We start from the raw sequence: 16,715 nt of genomic DNA, 5'->3' as shown, positions 1-16,715 counted from the left end.
ACGTAATCAAACTCGCCTGTTAATTGTGTTAAACACCCACAAAAACTTTAGATCACCTGACTATGGAACTCCATATAAACACCGTCGAATAACTATCCAGAACACGCCGCTTTTCCATGCCTTGGAAAGGAAGACTTTCGACACTGAATCACCTGAGTAATAATCTAATCTTCGTTGCTAGTTTGACCCAAAAGGCCACGCGACGCGCTCCACAGTGGGATTTCAATCCGAAGCTTTCGACCAGACCTGACCCCCAGCTACAGACAAATATGGATGCGTGCTAAGACTGGCGCGGCGCGCCGTATTACTAAAAAGCAAGTCAGGCTTAATCTTAAGTTTTTTGACCAAAACAAGTGTAACAACCCAAAAACTCTTTACGAGAAAACACGACCCCTTTTTTTTTTTAAAAAGACAAACAGTTTCAGCCTGATAACCTGCGCGGTGCGCATTACAACGTATTTCAAAATCAGAACTCGAAAGCTGGGATGACCACCAATATTTGGCCATTTACGTGGCGCGCATAGGCCTGCGCAGCGCGCACTATAACTGGGAACCCTGGTCAGCCGTTTTTAACACATGACAAGCCAAATTCACCCAATCCAAGTTTCATTAACCCCAAACCAAACCCAACTATTCACAACGTTAATTAACCGGGTTTTAAATGACAAACGTATAATACGAACTTCGGGACTCCAACGACCCGTTAAATACATTAAAGTGGCAATTTCGACCCAAATGAGTTTAACTTCCAAACAAAACTACGAGCATGATGTTTGGGGATAAACTACCCAATCCTAAGTCGAAATCAAAAGTAATCCAAGCAAGCATCAAAAGGGGAAATCATCTAATCCCGAGCATACCCTTGCCACGTCCGCCTCCGAACCTAAAAACGTAAATAACGAGAGGGTAAGCTAATACTTAGTGAATGCAATACTTATACGCATACGTACATAATTCAATTAATTGCATTCACCTACACAAATAACACACGTCATTAGCAATTCATATAATCATAAAATCAAGCGTACAACAAGCCAACATTAATAGCACATAGATCTCGTCAATAATAAATGCTAAATATAAATACGTGCAAACCACCCGTTAATCAAGATCACGAGGGAATAATCCCCCCTTGAAAAAGCCATGATGTTCACAACATCTATTAGTACCAAATTCCAATTCCATGAGTGGTATCGTCAACATCAAACTTAAAACCCACTCATCACGCTTAATGTGGTATCGTCAACACCGAAATATAAACCCACATATGAGGTATCGTCACATCGAACTTTAACCCCTCATCGCTAGCCAATACAAATATGATGTGGTATCATCAACAACGAACTTTAAACCCACACATGAGGTATCGTCAACATCGAACTTTAAACCCTCATCACGCATCACTACAATAGTGGTATGGCATCGTCAACATCGAACTAAAAATCCATACATGAGGTATCGTCAACACTGAACTTTAAGCCCTCATCCCAAAACAACACAAACAAGGATATGGTATCATCAGCATCGAACTTTAAGCCCATATCACGAGAGGATGGTAAATACTTACCATTCTCAAACAAGTGGCCGATGAGGAGTGCATCCTAACGGATGACACTCGCCACATAACACAAGTCAAACGTGGTCAACAAAGAGTCAATCCTTCCGGATATCACTCACCACGCGTCCCAATCCCAAAGTGGCCCACAAGAGAGTGTATTCTACCGAATAATACTTGCCACTTCACACGCAATCAACCAAATTATATACATAAATGTATAAGTATTCCACTCACCTCGATTACTTGAAGAGCCAATCCCGCTTGAGCTCCTAATCGTCCAAAAGTAAATCACCTAAGTAATTCACAATAAATAAGCTAAACACTCTAGTTTATACCCAAAACACCAATAAGTGCAATATTAACCCATTTTCACTTACTTCCAATTGACTAAGTCAAAACTCACCCAAAACACCCATAATCACAATTGACTAGTGATTATGTTCCAAACGCTCATTTTACTCAAGGTTTCATCATCAAAACATATTACTTGCATCATTTGACACAAAACCCATTTTGACCTAATCTCAAGTCAAAACACCCATTTCGCAAGCTTACACAATTAATCACTTATAACCTAAGTTAACTAGTGATATTAATACCCGAACATGATTATCAACTAATCAATTTCATCCTCCAACCCAAAACCTACCAACAATGGTTATCAACACCATTTACTAGCTTAATCACCCATTTACCAACTAGTGGGTTTACTCAAGAACGCCCAAATCAAAACCCCAATTATGAACAATAATCAAACTATGAAAACTCGGAGTTAGAACTTACCACAACAACCAAAACGTAGCTAGGAGCGAGATGAACAACTTTAATACTTGCACTTTGACCCAAGTCAAGCTTCTTCCTCCTTGATTTGAGCTCTCTCTCTCTCTCTATAAAATGGGTCTCTCTCTCTCTAAAAGTGGATGAGAGTGTTTGAGTGGGTGAAGAATGAGATCTAAATGAGATTGGATCAGGTTTTGTGTTCTCAAACCGTCCAACAAGTGAAAAGACCCAAAAGCCCCTCTAAAATATTAAAAATCACGAATCTAGTCTGCCAGCACCTTTTGCGCGGCGTGCAAAAGCCGAAATCAGCATTTTGTGAAACTTGTTTTGGTCATAACTTTCAAACCGTAAATCCGTTTTTGATGAATCAACTATCGTTGGAAACGTAATAAAGTATACTTTCCAATGGCAAGGTTTTAGGACTACAACTCTAACTTTATTTGGGGTCCAAATATACGATAACATGCCACGTAATACAAATGACGTCCAAAATAATGTGTAACTGAAAAACGGGATGTTACAACTCTCCCCCACTTAAACTGGATCACGTCTCCGTGATCTCCGTCACTTAACTAACCGAACCCACACTCCGTGGTCCTTCGACATACGTCCAAATTCGATGTCCACAACAATTCCCACAAATCCTAAGATTTCGCACAACTCCTTTAGGCGACTTTACTCAAAAGTTACCCTTCCGATTTAAATCATCATCCGTGATTTACCAAATCTACCAAACCGAGCACTAAGTCTCGCTTCATTCCCAAACCAGAACGAACTCACGTCACGACCGTATGACAAACATATGCTAACATTTCTAATCTCGTACCGAGTTAGCAATCCCTTTAGCGTACCCTTATCATGTGCATCGCCAAAGTAACAACACACCAATAATATGGCCAACAAACATCACAATGGAGCCGACGCAAAGTGAATCATTACGATTGGATACCACATACCCCACATCCTCACGCGTACATGGTCGACGAAAAGCAGTAGATCAAACGTTAACCACTTACCACTACGCAACAAGAGGCCGACAATGAAATGTCCCGTTCATATCGATTATAAACGTTTCATATTAATTGATTTCGTAGCGAGGTTTTGACCTCTATATGAGACGTTTTTCAAAGACTGCATAAAATTTTTAAAACAAACCATAACCTTTATTTTATAGATAAAGGTTTAAAAAAAACATTTCCAAAGATTATCAAATAATGATAATCTAAAATATAGCGTTTTCACACGACCATTACATAATGGTTTACAATAATATTACATATCAACTTAAGTCTTCGAATGCAGTTTTTAAATAATATTATACAAGCATGCAGACTCCAATCCTGTCTTTATTTAGCATGCAACAGCGAAAGCTCTTAATAATCACCTGAGAATACACATGCTTTAAATGTCAACAAAAATGTTGGTGAGTTATAGGTTTAACCTATATATTTATTAAATTGTAATAATAGACCACAAGATTTCATATTTCCATTTCTCATAAACAACATGCATGCATATAGCAATCTGCATAAAAATCATTCATATGGTGAACACCTGGTAACCAACCTTAACAAGATGCATATAGAATATCCCCATCATTCCGGGAAAAACTTTGGACATGATAAATTCGAAGTACTAAAGCATCCGGTACTTTAAATGGGGCTTGTTGGGCCCGATAGATCTATCTTTAGGATTCACGTCAGTTAGGGTGTCTGTTCCCTAATTCTTAGATTACCAGACTAAAAGGGGCATATTCGGTTTAATAATTCAACCATAGAATGTAGTTTCACGTACTTGTGTCTATTTTGTAAAACATTTATAAAACCTGCATGTATTCTCATCCCAAAAATATTAGATTTTAAAAGTGGGACTATAACTCACTTTCACGTATTATCACTTCGTCGGAAAAATAAGACTTGGCCACTGGTCGATTCACGAACCTATAACAAATATATACATATATATCAAAGTACGATCGAAATATATTCATACAATATATTATTACATTTTAACGATTTAAGTTTGTTAAATTGATTGTCCAACGTTAGTAGTCCACAATTAATTGTCCACAGTTAGTAGTACATAAATAAATTAATATATAATATCTCGAATCAATCCACTACCCAGTGTATACAAGTCTCAGACTCGATCAAAAGTCAAAGTATATATATTATTTTGGAATCAACCTCAACCCTGTATAGCTAACTCGATCATTACCGCATATAGAGTGTCTATGGTTGTTCCAAATAATATATATAGATGACGTCGATATGATATGTCAAAACATTGTATACATGTCTATGGTCTATCAAGATTATATAATATATGTTAGAATACATGTATAATACAATATAAGTTAGTTAAGTTATGGTTAGTATAGATTTATTACAAAGTTTCACGTAGATAAAACAAGCAAAAATATCCAATTTTGTTTTACCCATAACTTCTTCGTTTGAAATCCGTTTTGAGTGAATCAAGTTGCTATGGTTTCATAATGAACTAAAATTTATGAAACTAATCTGAAAAAGTATAAGTTTATAGTCGGAAATACAGGTTACAAGTTGTTTTTGTAAGAGGTAGTCATTTCCGTCGAAAGAACGCCATCTTGATGACCATTTTGAAAAACATACTTCCACTTTGAGTTTAACCATGATTTTTGGATATAGTTTCATGTTCATATGAAATATCATTTTTTCAGAAGAACAACTTTTAAATCAAAGATTATCATAGTTTTTAATTATCCAACCTAAAACAGCCTCCGGTTTTACTACAACGGCGTATGTCCATTTTTACGGTGTTCTTCGTGTTTCCAGGTTGTAGATCATTAAGTTAGAATATCATATAGATATAAATTATGTGTTTAGTTGATTTTAAAAGTTAAGTTATGTCACACCCCCAAAATGGACCAGAAGTAATTGTGACTAATCATATCATAACACAGTTGTATAAACGAGAACGACTCTATATGAGACTTTTTAAATAAAACCTTTGTTAATAAAACAGCGGAAGCAGTAATAAATGTTTGCATTATTATTAAAATGTAAAATAAATGTTTATGAACTAAAATGTAATATGCGATGTGGACTCCATGCAAGCATCAAATCTATCATCACAAAGTTGCAAACAGCTGGCTCAATCATCACCTGAGACAAAACATGTTTAAAGTGTCAACCAAAAAGGTTGAGTGAAATTCATAGATTTACAAATAATATCCAAAGTTTTAGACCACAAGATTTAGTTTAAAGTTGATAAATATAGATATATCAATCAAAAAGTGTTGCTGCAGTTTGTAATATCGCGACTAAACGAAAGTTACCCCTTGACACCTTGTACTGTCAGTGTCGTTGAATCATTATTATGTAACCAAAGACCAGAGGTCAAATGGTTAGAGACGTTACTCTCAATAGGCCTACTCATAATAATTAAGTTTGCATTTTAAAGTAGCAATTAACGATATTACGGTGAGGATTTAGCATGACAAAGCAAGACATCATAATAATAGTTGAGTACTTGTGTCTAAACATAAAACAGTTATAAAGCGAGCATGTGTCTCACCCCAAAAGTTATAAATAGTTAAGTAAACAGTAAAAGTGGGGCTATGAAAATCACCTTAGTAGCAAGTAAGTTATTCCACGCAAAGAAGAATGAACGGAGTAAGTGATCCGAGATCTTAACCTAGAGATATAATCTTTGATTAGTTAATGTCTAACAGACATAAAGTTTGTTTATTAATATAGCAACTACATTAACAGTGACGTTTTTCGAGAAAAGTTCCTATTTCTCAAAAGTTTCTATTTTTGGAAACCTACTATTTATGGAAAGCTTCCACTTATAGTAAGCTCCTAGTTTAAAGAAGTTTGGGTTATAATTCTTCACAAAGACGTTGTACAATCTCGCCTAAACTTCATTGCTAACATGCAAGTCACTCGAATGATCTATTGTTACTGAACGGCCCAGGATCTCTTGACCAGAATCTAAGTCTTGGCATTCGAGATCCACAAGCGTCCCATAATGGTAACAAGGATCACCCTAAGCCACAAGTTGCGGTGATGTTTGTAGTCTTTGTACGCTATCTTTAATTATAACCTTCGCGTTATAGGTGTATACACAATACAAATTATTAATGTACTTAATAATGATAACATAACCTAAATATTATTTAATATTTAGTTATTATATCTTAGTATATCTTATATATATTAAATATAATTACCTTTAAATAAATACCTAAATTACTTCAAAAATAATAATGTTTTATTAATTGAACATTATCCAAAAATGTCTAAATAATTAATTAAATACCTAAAAATTATATACATAATTTTTATAGTCTTAGTTAGTCATATAGATTAGTAAAAAAATTTAAGAAAATATTTTTATTATATTTTTGTATTTATTTTTGTTTTTACCCTTATTTTATTCACACAAAAAAGTTTAATTCTACATAATTACTAAATAAACCCAAACAATTATTTTTATAATTTTTATAAGTTTCTATCAGTCTGATAACCTGTAGAAAAAATATTAAAAAAAGATTTTTATTATTTTATATTTATTCTTAATTTACCTTCGAATTACATAATAATAGAGTTTAATTATTTTTATAATAATTACCAATTCGACCCAAGTAATTATTTTTATAATTTTTGCAGTCTTATACTAGTGTAATAATCTCAGAAAAAAATTTATAAATATTTTTGGTCCAGTTTAATATTTTATTACGAATTTTACATAGTTTTTGTGTTTAATTAATAAGTAATTCATAATTAAATATAAATAATATTCGAAAAATTCTAAAAATCATTTTCACATATTTCTTAATAGTTCCAACTAATTTTTATACAATTCTTACTGATCTTAATATTTTATATCATTTATATCTATTATATATATATATATATATATATATATACACACATATATATATATACACACATATATATATATATATATATATATATATATATATATATATACACACCTATATATATATACACACACACATATATATATACACATATATATATATATATATATATATATATATATACACATATATATATATATATATACACATATATATATATATACACACACACACACACACATATATATATATATAGCGCTTTTGATTAAAATATAGAAAATATATATAAAATAGTAAATAAATTTTGATTTCAATTCTAATATTCTTTTTATGTTAATTTAAAGTTATGAAAATATTTTTTTCCAGTTTTTAAGCACATATACTAATTTTTATTGATTTATAGTATATATATAATAACAGAAACAAAAATAAAAAAATAATATATAGCATAACATATAAATTAATATTTCGACTTTAATAACTTATATGTGATTAATAGAATCTGTAAAAATTATTTTTACTAATTTTAATGATTTATAACTATTTAATCCGATTTATATATTATTTTATCTAAACCGAAAGAAAAAAAATGAAATAAAAAGAAGGAAAAGAAAGTACCTCAAATTTCTTCAAAATTTGGAGAGAAAGATTTAGGGGTTGTGTGAAAAATATATGAGTTTTTGGTTGGTATTTATAGATAAAAATGGTTGGTGAAAAGAAAAAAATAAAATAAAATAAAGGTGCCAATTTTGACAAAATAATAAAAACATGTTAAAAATGTTTTTAATACGTTTTTGCTTTTGAAAATATTTAGTCAAAATTCATGGGCTCATTATTTAATTTATAAAAAAAATCTTATTTCTTTTTTTATAAGCTAAAAATATAAACAATGATTAAAATAACTTATCATTTTATTAATACTTATGTTACATATAGTTTCATATAAAATACACATTAATATTAATATTAACTAAAGTTATTTTATATAATTAGTGAAAACTTTAGTTAACAAAACGTGTCGACTATAAATAAATATTTGATCAACGTTGAATTTAATTATATATTACGTATGGATAACAACCCTAGGGGCAAATTAGTCAATTCAAGTATGGAAATGTGAGGGTTGTTATAGTACCTACCCGTTAAAGAAATTTCGTCCTGAAATTTGATTGTGGTCATCATGGCTAACAATAAAAATGTTTTCATGACGAATATGAATTGAAAAAAAATAGAGTTTTATCACTTATTGAGTAATAATTCGATTACGTGAAGAGTATGAGTGAAGGTATCACAAAAGAGTGAAATGAGGAAATTAAATGTTCACCTTAACTTTTGACGTAGTCACGGTTGATTTCCGGAATTCAAGGAATTTAAAGAAATCTTCGTGATCTTTACAAGATTTGATTCTTCAGTAATTAAGGAAATTAGGATTTTCTTTAATTAAATTCGTAATCTGCCTCGATTACTATGTCTGATATTTCCAATATAAATTAACCTCTTTCGTTTCATTATTTTCACCACTCCTATACTTTCTTCCTCAATTCAATCCTTCCCTCAATCTGTTTTACTAGTTTGTGAGCCATACGGCTTGCCTTTTGTATGGAGGCGGGATCGTGTGAACTTACATCTTCTTGAATCCTTTCTGGTAACCCTTTAACAAATGCGTCAATCTTCTCTTCTTCATCTTCGAACACTCTTGGACATAATAGGCACAACTCTGTGAATCGTCGTTCATACGTGGTAATGTCGAATCCTTGCGTTCGTAATCCTCTAAGCTCTACTTTGAGCTTATTGACCTCATTTCTGGGACGGTACTGCTCATTCATCAAGTGTTTGAATGCTGACCACGGTAGTGCGTAAGCAACATCTTATCCCACCTGCTCGAGGTAGGTGTTCCACCATGTTAACGCAGTACCTGTGAAGGTATGCGTAGCGTACTTTACTTTATCTTCTTCAGTGCACTTACTTATGGCAAACACCGATTCAACCTTCTCGGTCCACCGTTATTATCTGATTGGACCCTCGGTTCCATCGAATTCCAGAGGTTTGCAGGCAGTGAATTCTTTGTAGGAGCATCCTACACGATTTCTTGTGGAATTAGTTCCACTGCTAGATCCAGAGTTATTGTTATTTTGCATCGCAGCCTGTACTGCGGCTATGTTTGCTGCAAGGAAAACACGGAAGTCTTCCTCGCTCATGTTCAAGTTCTGACGAGTAGTCGGTGCCATTTCCTTCAAAAATAGCCAAAAGAATCAAGTTAATCATATAGAATATTAAGAGTAGTCAATAGTATTTCGTAGTATAATATGAACTTATTTATAAAAGATTTTTCTTCATATTAGCGTTTTATAATTTTTCATTCAGGTAGTACCTACCCGTTAAGTTCATACTTAGTAGCTAATATACAATTCAACTACTACAATTCTATATGAAAAACTGATTACAATAATATTTCGCGTTCAAATTTTTATACAATATTTTACAAACGTACAATATCGCTATTTTACATATATCATGAAATATAGTACACAATAACTTTTGATTCAAGGCAGTTGCGAAGACAATTCTAGTTAATACACAAGTCATTCAGCAAAGGCAATAAAGACACGTAATTCATAAGTCCAGAAATAAGTCATGCATTCGGGTTTTACTAGTATTATTTCCCATCCTTGGTCTTGTGGAAAATAATCGTTGTGACCATTAGCAAGACAGCAAGTTGTAACATCTTTAAAAGGACTGGGGCTTACGTAATGCCCAACAGCCCCGTAATAATCTAAAAACCTTGTTTCTCACCCCAACTACTGAATCCGTCACTTGTGGGAATGTTTTATTTAACAGTTGTAATCCGATGTTCTTTTTCCCACTTTGGTGAGAAGCGAACATCACTAACCCGTAAACATAACATGCTTCCTTAAGTTGCATGTTAGAAGCCCTTTCTAAAGAACGAAGTCCTATGTTGGGATATGTGGAGTCAAAATAGGTTCTTAACCCGTAGTGTAAAATTTCATTTGGGTTCCCCGCACTTAATGCCTTAAAGAAAACACGGCGTAACGTAAGGTCTCCCCAATGTGATATACCCCATCTTTCAAAGGAAAACCTTTTATAAACTAAGGCATGCCTGGAACGTTTTTCAAATGTTCGACACACTAATTTCGCCATAAATAATTGTGCCGATGAATTTTGATTGACTCTGGACAAGATTTCATCAATCATATCCCTTGGTAGGTCTTCTAAAATACTCGGTTGTCTATCCTTAACATCCATTTTGTGTTTTATACTGTAAAATAGACGAGGGTTAGATTTGTAAAAGATAATTAACAAACAATACAAGCAATTATTACATATATAATAAAAGTACGATCACACTACAATACATATATTACACAACATGATTACAACTCTTTATTCCGACTCACTTGTTTCTTCCTCTTCGGACTCGTTTCGTTTTGCTAATTTCCTAGGGATATATGGTGCCCCTCTAATACGAGCCGTCGTTTTCACAAATGGTTTAGAAAAACCTGGTGGCTTAGATGTCCCCGGATTATAGTTAAAACTTAAGAAATACGGGTGTTGACGGTATTTCCCATCGGGATATTTCATGTTAACATAAAGTTCATCGGGGTTGGAATTAGGTTTCTCTATTTTGATGCCTTTTCCCTTATTGTTTTCTTTTGTTTTTTCAAATTGGGTCGGGGTAATTTCTATAACATCCTCGGAATCCTCATCGGGATCCGATTCATTAGAAAATTGGTAATTTTCCCAATATTTTGCTTCCTCGGCGAAAACAACATTGACCATTTTAACTTTGGTCCATTGGTTGAGAATTTCTTTTATTTATCTGTTTTTCTGTGGTTCCTAATATTTCCTCCTCCGGAACCTCTTCTTCCGGTTCCTCTTCTTCCGGTTCCTCTTCGGAAATTTGTGAATCTTCCAAAAATATATTCGACTCTTCATTATTATTAGGTGAGTCAATGAGATTTGTACTAGAGGTATACGTCTATCACACAATATCAAACACGTTAAGAGATTAATATATCACATAATATTTACATGTAAAAATATATAGTTTCCAACAAAAGTGTTAAGCAATCGTTTTTAAAGTAAACACGGTCGAAGTCCAGACTCACTAATGCATCCTAACAAACTTGGTTAGACACACTAATGCAAATTTCTGGTTCTCTAAGACCAACGCTCTGATACCAACTGAAATGTCCCGTACATATCGATTATAAACGTTTCATATTAATTGATTTTGTAGCGAGGTTTTGACCTCTATATGAGACGTTTTTCAAAGACTGCATTCGATTTTTAAAACAAACCATAACCTTTATTTTATCGATAAAGGTTTAAAAAAACATTTCCAAAGATTATCAAATAATGATAATCTAAAATATAGCGTTTTCACACGATCATTAAATAATGGTTTACAATAATATTACATATCAACTTAAGTCTTCAAATTCAGTTTTTAAACAATATTATACAAGCATGCAGACTCCAATTCTGTCTTTATTTAGCATGCAACAGCGGAAACTCTTAATAATCACATGAGAATAAACATTCTTTAAATGTTAACAAAAATGTTGGTGAGTTATAGGTTTAACCTATATATTTATCAAATTGTAATAATAGACCACAAGATTTCATATTTCCATTTCTCATAAACAACATGCATGCATATAGCATTCTGCATAAAAATCATTCATATGGTGAACACCTGGTAATCGACCTTAATAAGATGCATATAAAATATCCCCATCATTCTGGGACAACCTTCGGACATGATAAATTCAAAGTACTAAAGCATCCGGTACTTTGGATGGGGCTTGTTGGGCCCGATAGATCTATCTTTAGGATTCGCGTCAATTAGGGTGTCTGTTCCCTAATTCTTAGATTACCAGACTAAAAGGGGCATATTCGGTTTAATAATTCAACCATAGAATGTAGTTTCACGTACTTGTGTCTATTTTGTAAAACATTTATAAAACCAGCATGTATTCTCATCCCAAAAATATTAGATTTTAAAAGTGGGACTATAACTCACTTTCACATATTATAACTTCGTCGGAAAAATAAGACTTGGCCACTGGTCGATTCACGAACCTATAGCAAATAAATGCATATATATATCAAAGTACGATCGAAATATATTCATACCATATATTATTACGTTTTAACGATTTAAGTTTGTTAAGTTGATTGTCTAACGTTAGTAGTCCACAATTAATTGTCCACAGTTAGTAGTACAGAAATAAATTAATATATAATATCTCGAATCAATCCACGACCCAGTGTATACAAGTCTCAGACTCGATCACAACTCAAATTATATATATTATTTTGGAATCAACCTCAACCCTGTATAGCTAACTCGATCATTACCGCATATAGAGTGTCTATGGTTGTCCCAAATAATATATATAGATGACGTCGATATGATATGTCAAAACATTGTATACGTGTCTATGGTCTATCAAGATTACATAATATATGTTAGAATACATGTATAATACAATATAAGTTAGTTAAGTTATGGTTAGTATAGATTTGTTACAAAGTTTCACGTAGCTAAAACAAGCAAAAATATCCAATTTTGTTTTACCCATAAATTTTTCGTTTGAAATCCGTTTTGAGTGAATCAAGTTGCTATGGTTTTATAATGAACTGAAATTTATGAAACTAATCATAAAAAGTATAAGTTTATAGTCGGAAATACATGTTACAAGTCATTTTTGTAAGAGGTAGTCATTTCCGTCGAAAGAACGACATCTTGATGACCATTTTGAAAAACATACTTTCACTTTGAGTTTAACCATGATTTTTGGATATAGTTTCATGTTCATATGAAATATCATTTTCCCAGAAGAAAAACTTTTAAATCAATGGTTATCATAGTTTTTAATTATCCAACCCAAAACAGCCCCCGGTTTTACTACAACGGCGTATGTCCGATTTTACGGTGTTCTTCGTGTTTCCAGGTTTTAGATCATTAAGTTAGCATATCATATAGATATAAATCATGTGTTTAGTTGATTTTAAGAGTTAAGTTATAAGGATTAACTTTGTTTGCGAACAAGTTTAGAATCAACTAAACTATGTTCTAGTGATTACAAGTTATAATCTTCGAATAAGATAGTTATATATATATGAATCGAATGATGTTATGAACATCATTACTACCTCTTTTTTAGTAGGTAAACCTACGGGAAATGATGAAGAAATAACTTGAGCTTCAATGGATCTTTGATAGCTTGGAAGTTCTTGAAGTAGAATCATAACACGAAAACAAGTTCAAGTAAGATTACTACTTGAATTAAGATAATTATAGTTATAGAAACCGAATCAAAGTTTGAATATGAGTATTACCTTGAATTAGAGAGATAACCTACAATAAATAACAAAGGTTTCTTGATCTTGGATGATTATTTGGAATGGATTAGAAAGCTTGGAAGTAAACTAGTAAACTTGAAAGTATTCTTGATTTTATGAAACTAAAACTTATAGAATTTATGAAGAACACTTAGAACTTGAACATAGAACTTGAGAGAGATCAATTAGATGAAGAAAATTGAAGAATGAAAGTGTTTGTATGTGTTTTTGGTCTTGAATCATGGATTAGATATAAAAGATGTGTAAGTTTGTTTTCTTGTAAATAATTCATGAATAAATTATAATATTTTTTGTAATTTTGTGAGATATTTCATGCTAGTTGCCAAATGATGGTTCCCACATGTTTTATGACTCATTAAGGGCTGCTAAGAGATGATCATTGAGGTGGATATATCAATAGTATGTACATCTAGTAGCTGGGTATTGTATGAGTACGAATACGGATCGAGTACGAGTAGAATTATTGATGAAAATGAATGGAAATGTAATTGTAACCATTTTTGTTAAGTATGAGTGTTTTGATATGTGACATGAAGTCTTTCAAAAGTGTACTAATACATATTGATACACTATATGTATATGCATTTTAACTGAGTCGTTAAGTCATCGTTAGTCGTTACATGTACATGTTGTTTCGGAACCTTTAAGTTAACGATTTCGTTAAATGTAATTAATCCCATTGTTATTATATCTAATGAGATGTTAAATTATTACATTATTATGATAACATGATGTAGTAATATATCTTAATATGATATATAAATATTAAGACGTTATTACAATGATAATCGTTACGTATAGATATCGTTTTGAATTTCTTAGGTTAGTAGTCTTGTTTTATGTATAAGGTTCATTGTTAATATACATAATAAGATACTTACTTTTCATTTCATCATGTTAAACATATATATATATATATATATATATATATATATATATATATATATATATATATATATATATATATATATATATATATATATATATATATATATATATATATATATATATATATAATATCATGTTATATACAAGTTATAACGTTCGTGAATCATTGGACAAACTGGGTGGTCAAATGTTAACACAAAATCCATTTCAATTAATCAAGTCTTAACAAGTTTGATTGCTTAACATGTTGAAACATTTATTCATGTAAATATTAATCTCATATAATATATAATCATGGAAAAGTTCGGGTCACTACAGACAAAAAGGGCATCCTTACGGATCACACTTACCTCTCCTCACACATGGCCAAACAAAAGCGATTCCTAACGGAAAACGCATTCCACGCAACAATAAGTAGCCGACGAAAAGTGAATCCTAACGGATAACACTTACTACTTATCACACCTCAACCGTGGCCAACGAACTTGCCACAATACACAAAACAAGCTAAGTATATACGCATACTTAGAATCATTCCACTCAACTTGAAATCTCCCGCACACGAAATCATACGTATGCACAAACATCGATATCACGATCGCGCAAGACATAACCTATATCACGCATAGGTTCAAGAATACAATTCTCTAAAAGAGAATTTGGCACACCATCCCTCAACTCCGGGACCTTACCTTGCTCAATGAGCCCGCCCATTTATCTCTTAATGAGCTTAACCACATTACTACCTCGAGTAGTAATTCACATCCAAACCAATAAATACAATTTAACCAAAATTGTACTCTACCACAAATTGACCAATCTAGGTCCCGACACTAACTCCGAATCTACCATGAGCATCATCCGAAGTTTTACACTAAAATATCCTCGTGTGGGAGTGTAACTCCCCCACTTGGAACTACGTTCCATAACCACATCGCCATGGTAACATCATCCCGTGATTGTTACCACTTTCCAAAATACGTGACCAATCTATCCCTCAATCGTAGTACCCGAATTCTCAAGAATTCATTTCGCACACTAGAAATTGGTGTTCACCGTCACCCGTTGGCATCATTTAAACAACGACAAAAATCCAACGCAACACGCACCTTATACAACCGTACAATGCTACAAAAAGGTAGACTTTTCTAACCATTGGGTTCACACGACCCATCACCACATCTTGCTACAACCTTGAGCATACAAAGGGTCTTAACCTATCCTTAATCACTTCGAACAAAAAGTTCATTACAAATTACATAAACGTTATTCTTGCAATCCTCCGATTGCCATAGCTTGTTAAAGTTCCACCTAGTCACTCATGTACCTAAGGGTTTCTCTCCGGTACCCTAAGTACAATGTAACCACAACATCGTTGGAGTTGAACATTACGCTTGCAGGTATGAAAGAGGCACCTGACCACGCGTCGCATAGACTCCACTATCAACATTCATCGAGACCGAAAGACTCGACTTCGTGGGTTCCATTCATCCGATGTAACCCTTCACAATAATAAAGTGACCTTAAGTCATCTGTACCAGACGAAACTTATATTTCATCAATTACGACACAAAAGCGATTACCGCTACCAAAACAACACCAAAGCCCATTCTCATGGCTTGGTAAAATCTTTCGCCCAAAGCTAAGGAATGCTTGGAAGCACCAAGTCTTACGCCCTTTACTCGTCAACCCGACCATCATCATAGGGTAATTCCATAAGGAACGCTACCCCTCATCACTCTACGCACTAACACAAAATACATCAAACAAAATCATGAGTACGTTTCAATAAGATAATCGAAAAGTACCTGAACATCGTCGTCAGGTTCTCATTCATCACCAACTAATTCCGGACACGCCGAATTTCGGTGTCCCTCCTTCCGGCAATTAAAACACGTAACCTTGTTAGACTTCGTATTCGTACATTTGCGCGACAAATGACCCCGTTGTCCGTAATTATAACACGTGGGTATAAAACCACCGGTACCACTCTTCTTCATGCTTCGACACCCTCGGAAATACTCTTACTCTTTTTGTTCGAATGCATCGTAGTCTCGAACTTTCGCTTACTAACATCGGAACCACTTGCCTTCGGGACAAGCTTCTCAAAACCCTTCGCCATGTCAAACAACTCGTCAAAAGTTTTCACCGAGTTCCTACTAATCTTCTCTTGGTAGTTATCATTTAAAGTTCGGTAAAAGTCTTCCTTCAACATGTGATCTTTTCTGACAT

At 33.1% G+C, this 16,715-nt stretch overlaps 1 protein-coding gene across 1 annotated transcript in view; it reads right to left on the bottom strand.

Annotated features, from left to right (window-relative positions):
- Positions 1-15,197, bottom strand: part of LOC139868891 (uncharacterized) — a 31,781-nt gene extending 16,584 nt beyond the window's left edge. Inside the window, exon 1 of the mRNA XM_071857229.1 lies at positions 15,057-15,197. Within this exon, the coding sequence (XP_071713330.1) occupies positions 15,057-15,197 (141 nt within the window). The remainder of the gene's footprint in view (positions 1-15,056) is intronic.
- Positions 15,198-16,715: the final 1,518 nt, after the last annotated feature.

This window comes from Rutidosis leptorrhynchoides, chromosome 9, assembly GCF_046630445.1.
Source record: "Rutidosis leptorrhynchoides isolate AG116_Rl617_1_P2 chromosome 9, CSIRO_AGI_Rlap_v1, whole genome shotgun sequence".
In the NCBI taxonomy this organism is placed as follows: domain Eukaryota; kingdom Viridiplantae; phylum Streptophyta; class Magnoliopsida; order Asterales; family Asteraceae; genus Rutidosis; species Rutidosis leptorrhynchoides.
Note: the sequence above shows the minus strand (reverse complement) of the source record. Positions and strands in the feature narration are given on the sequence as shown.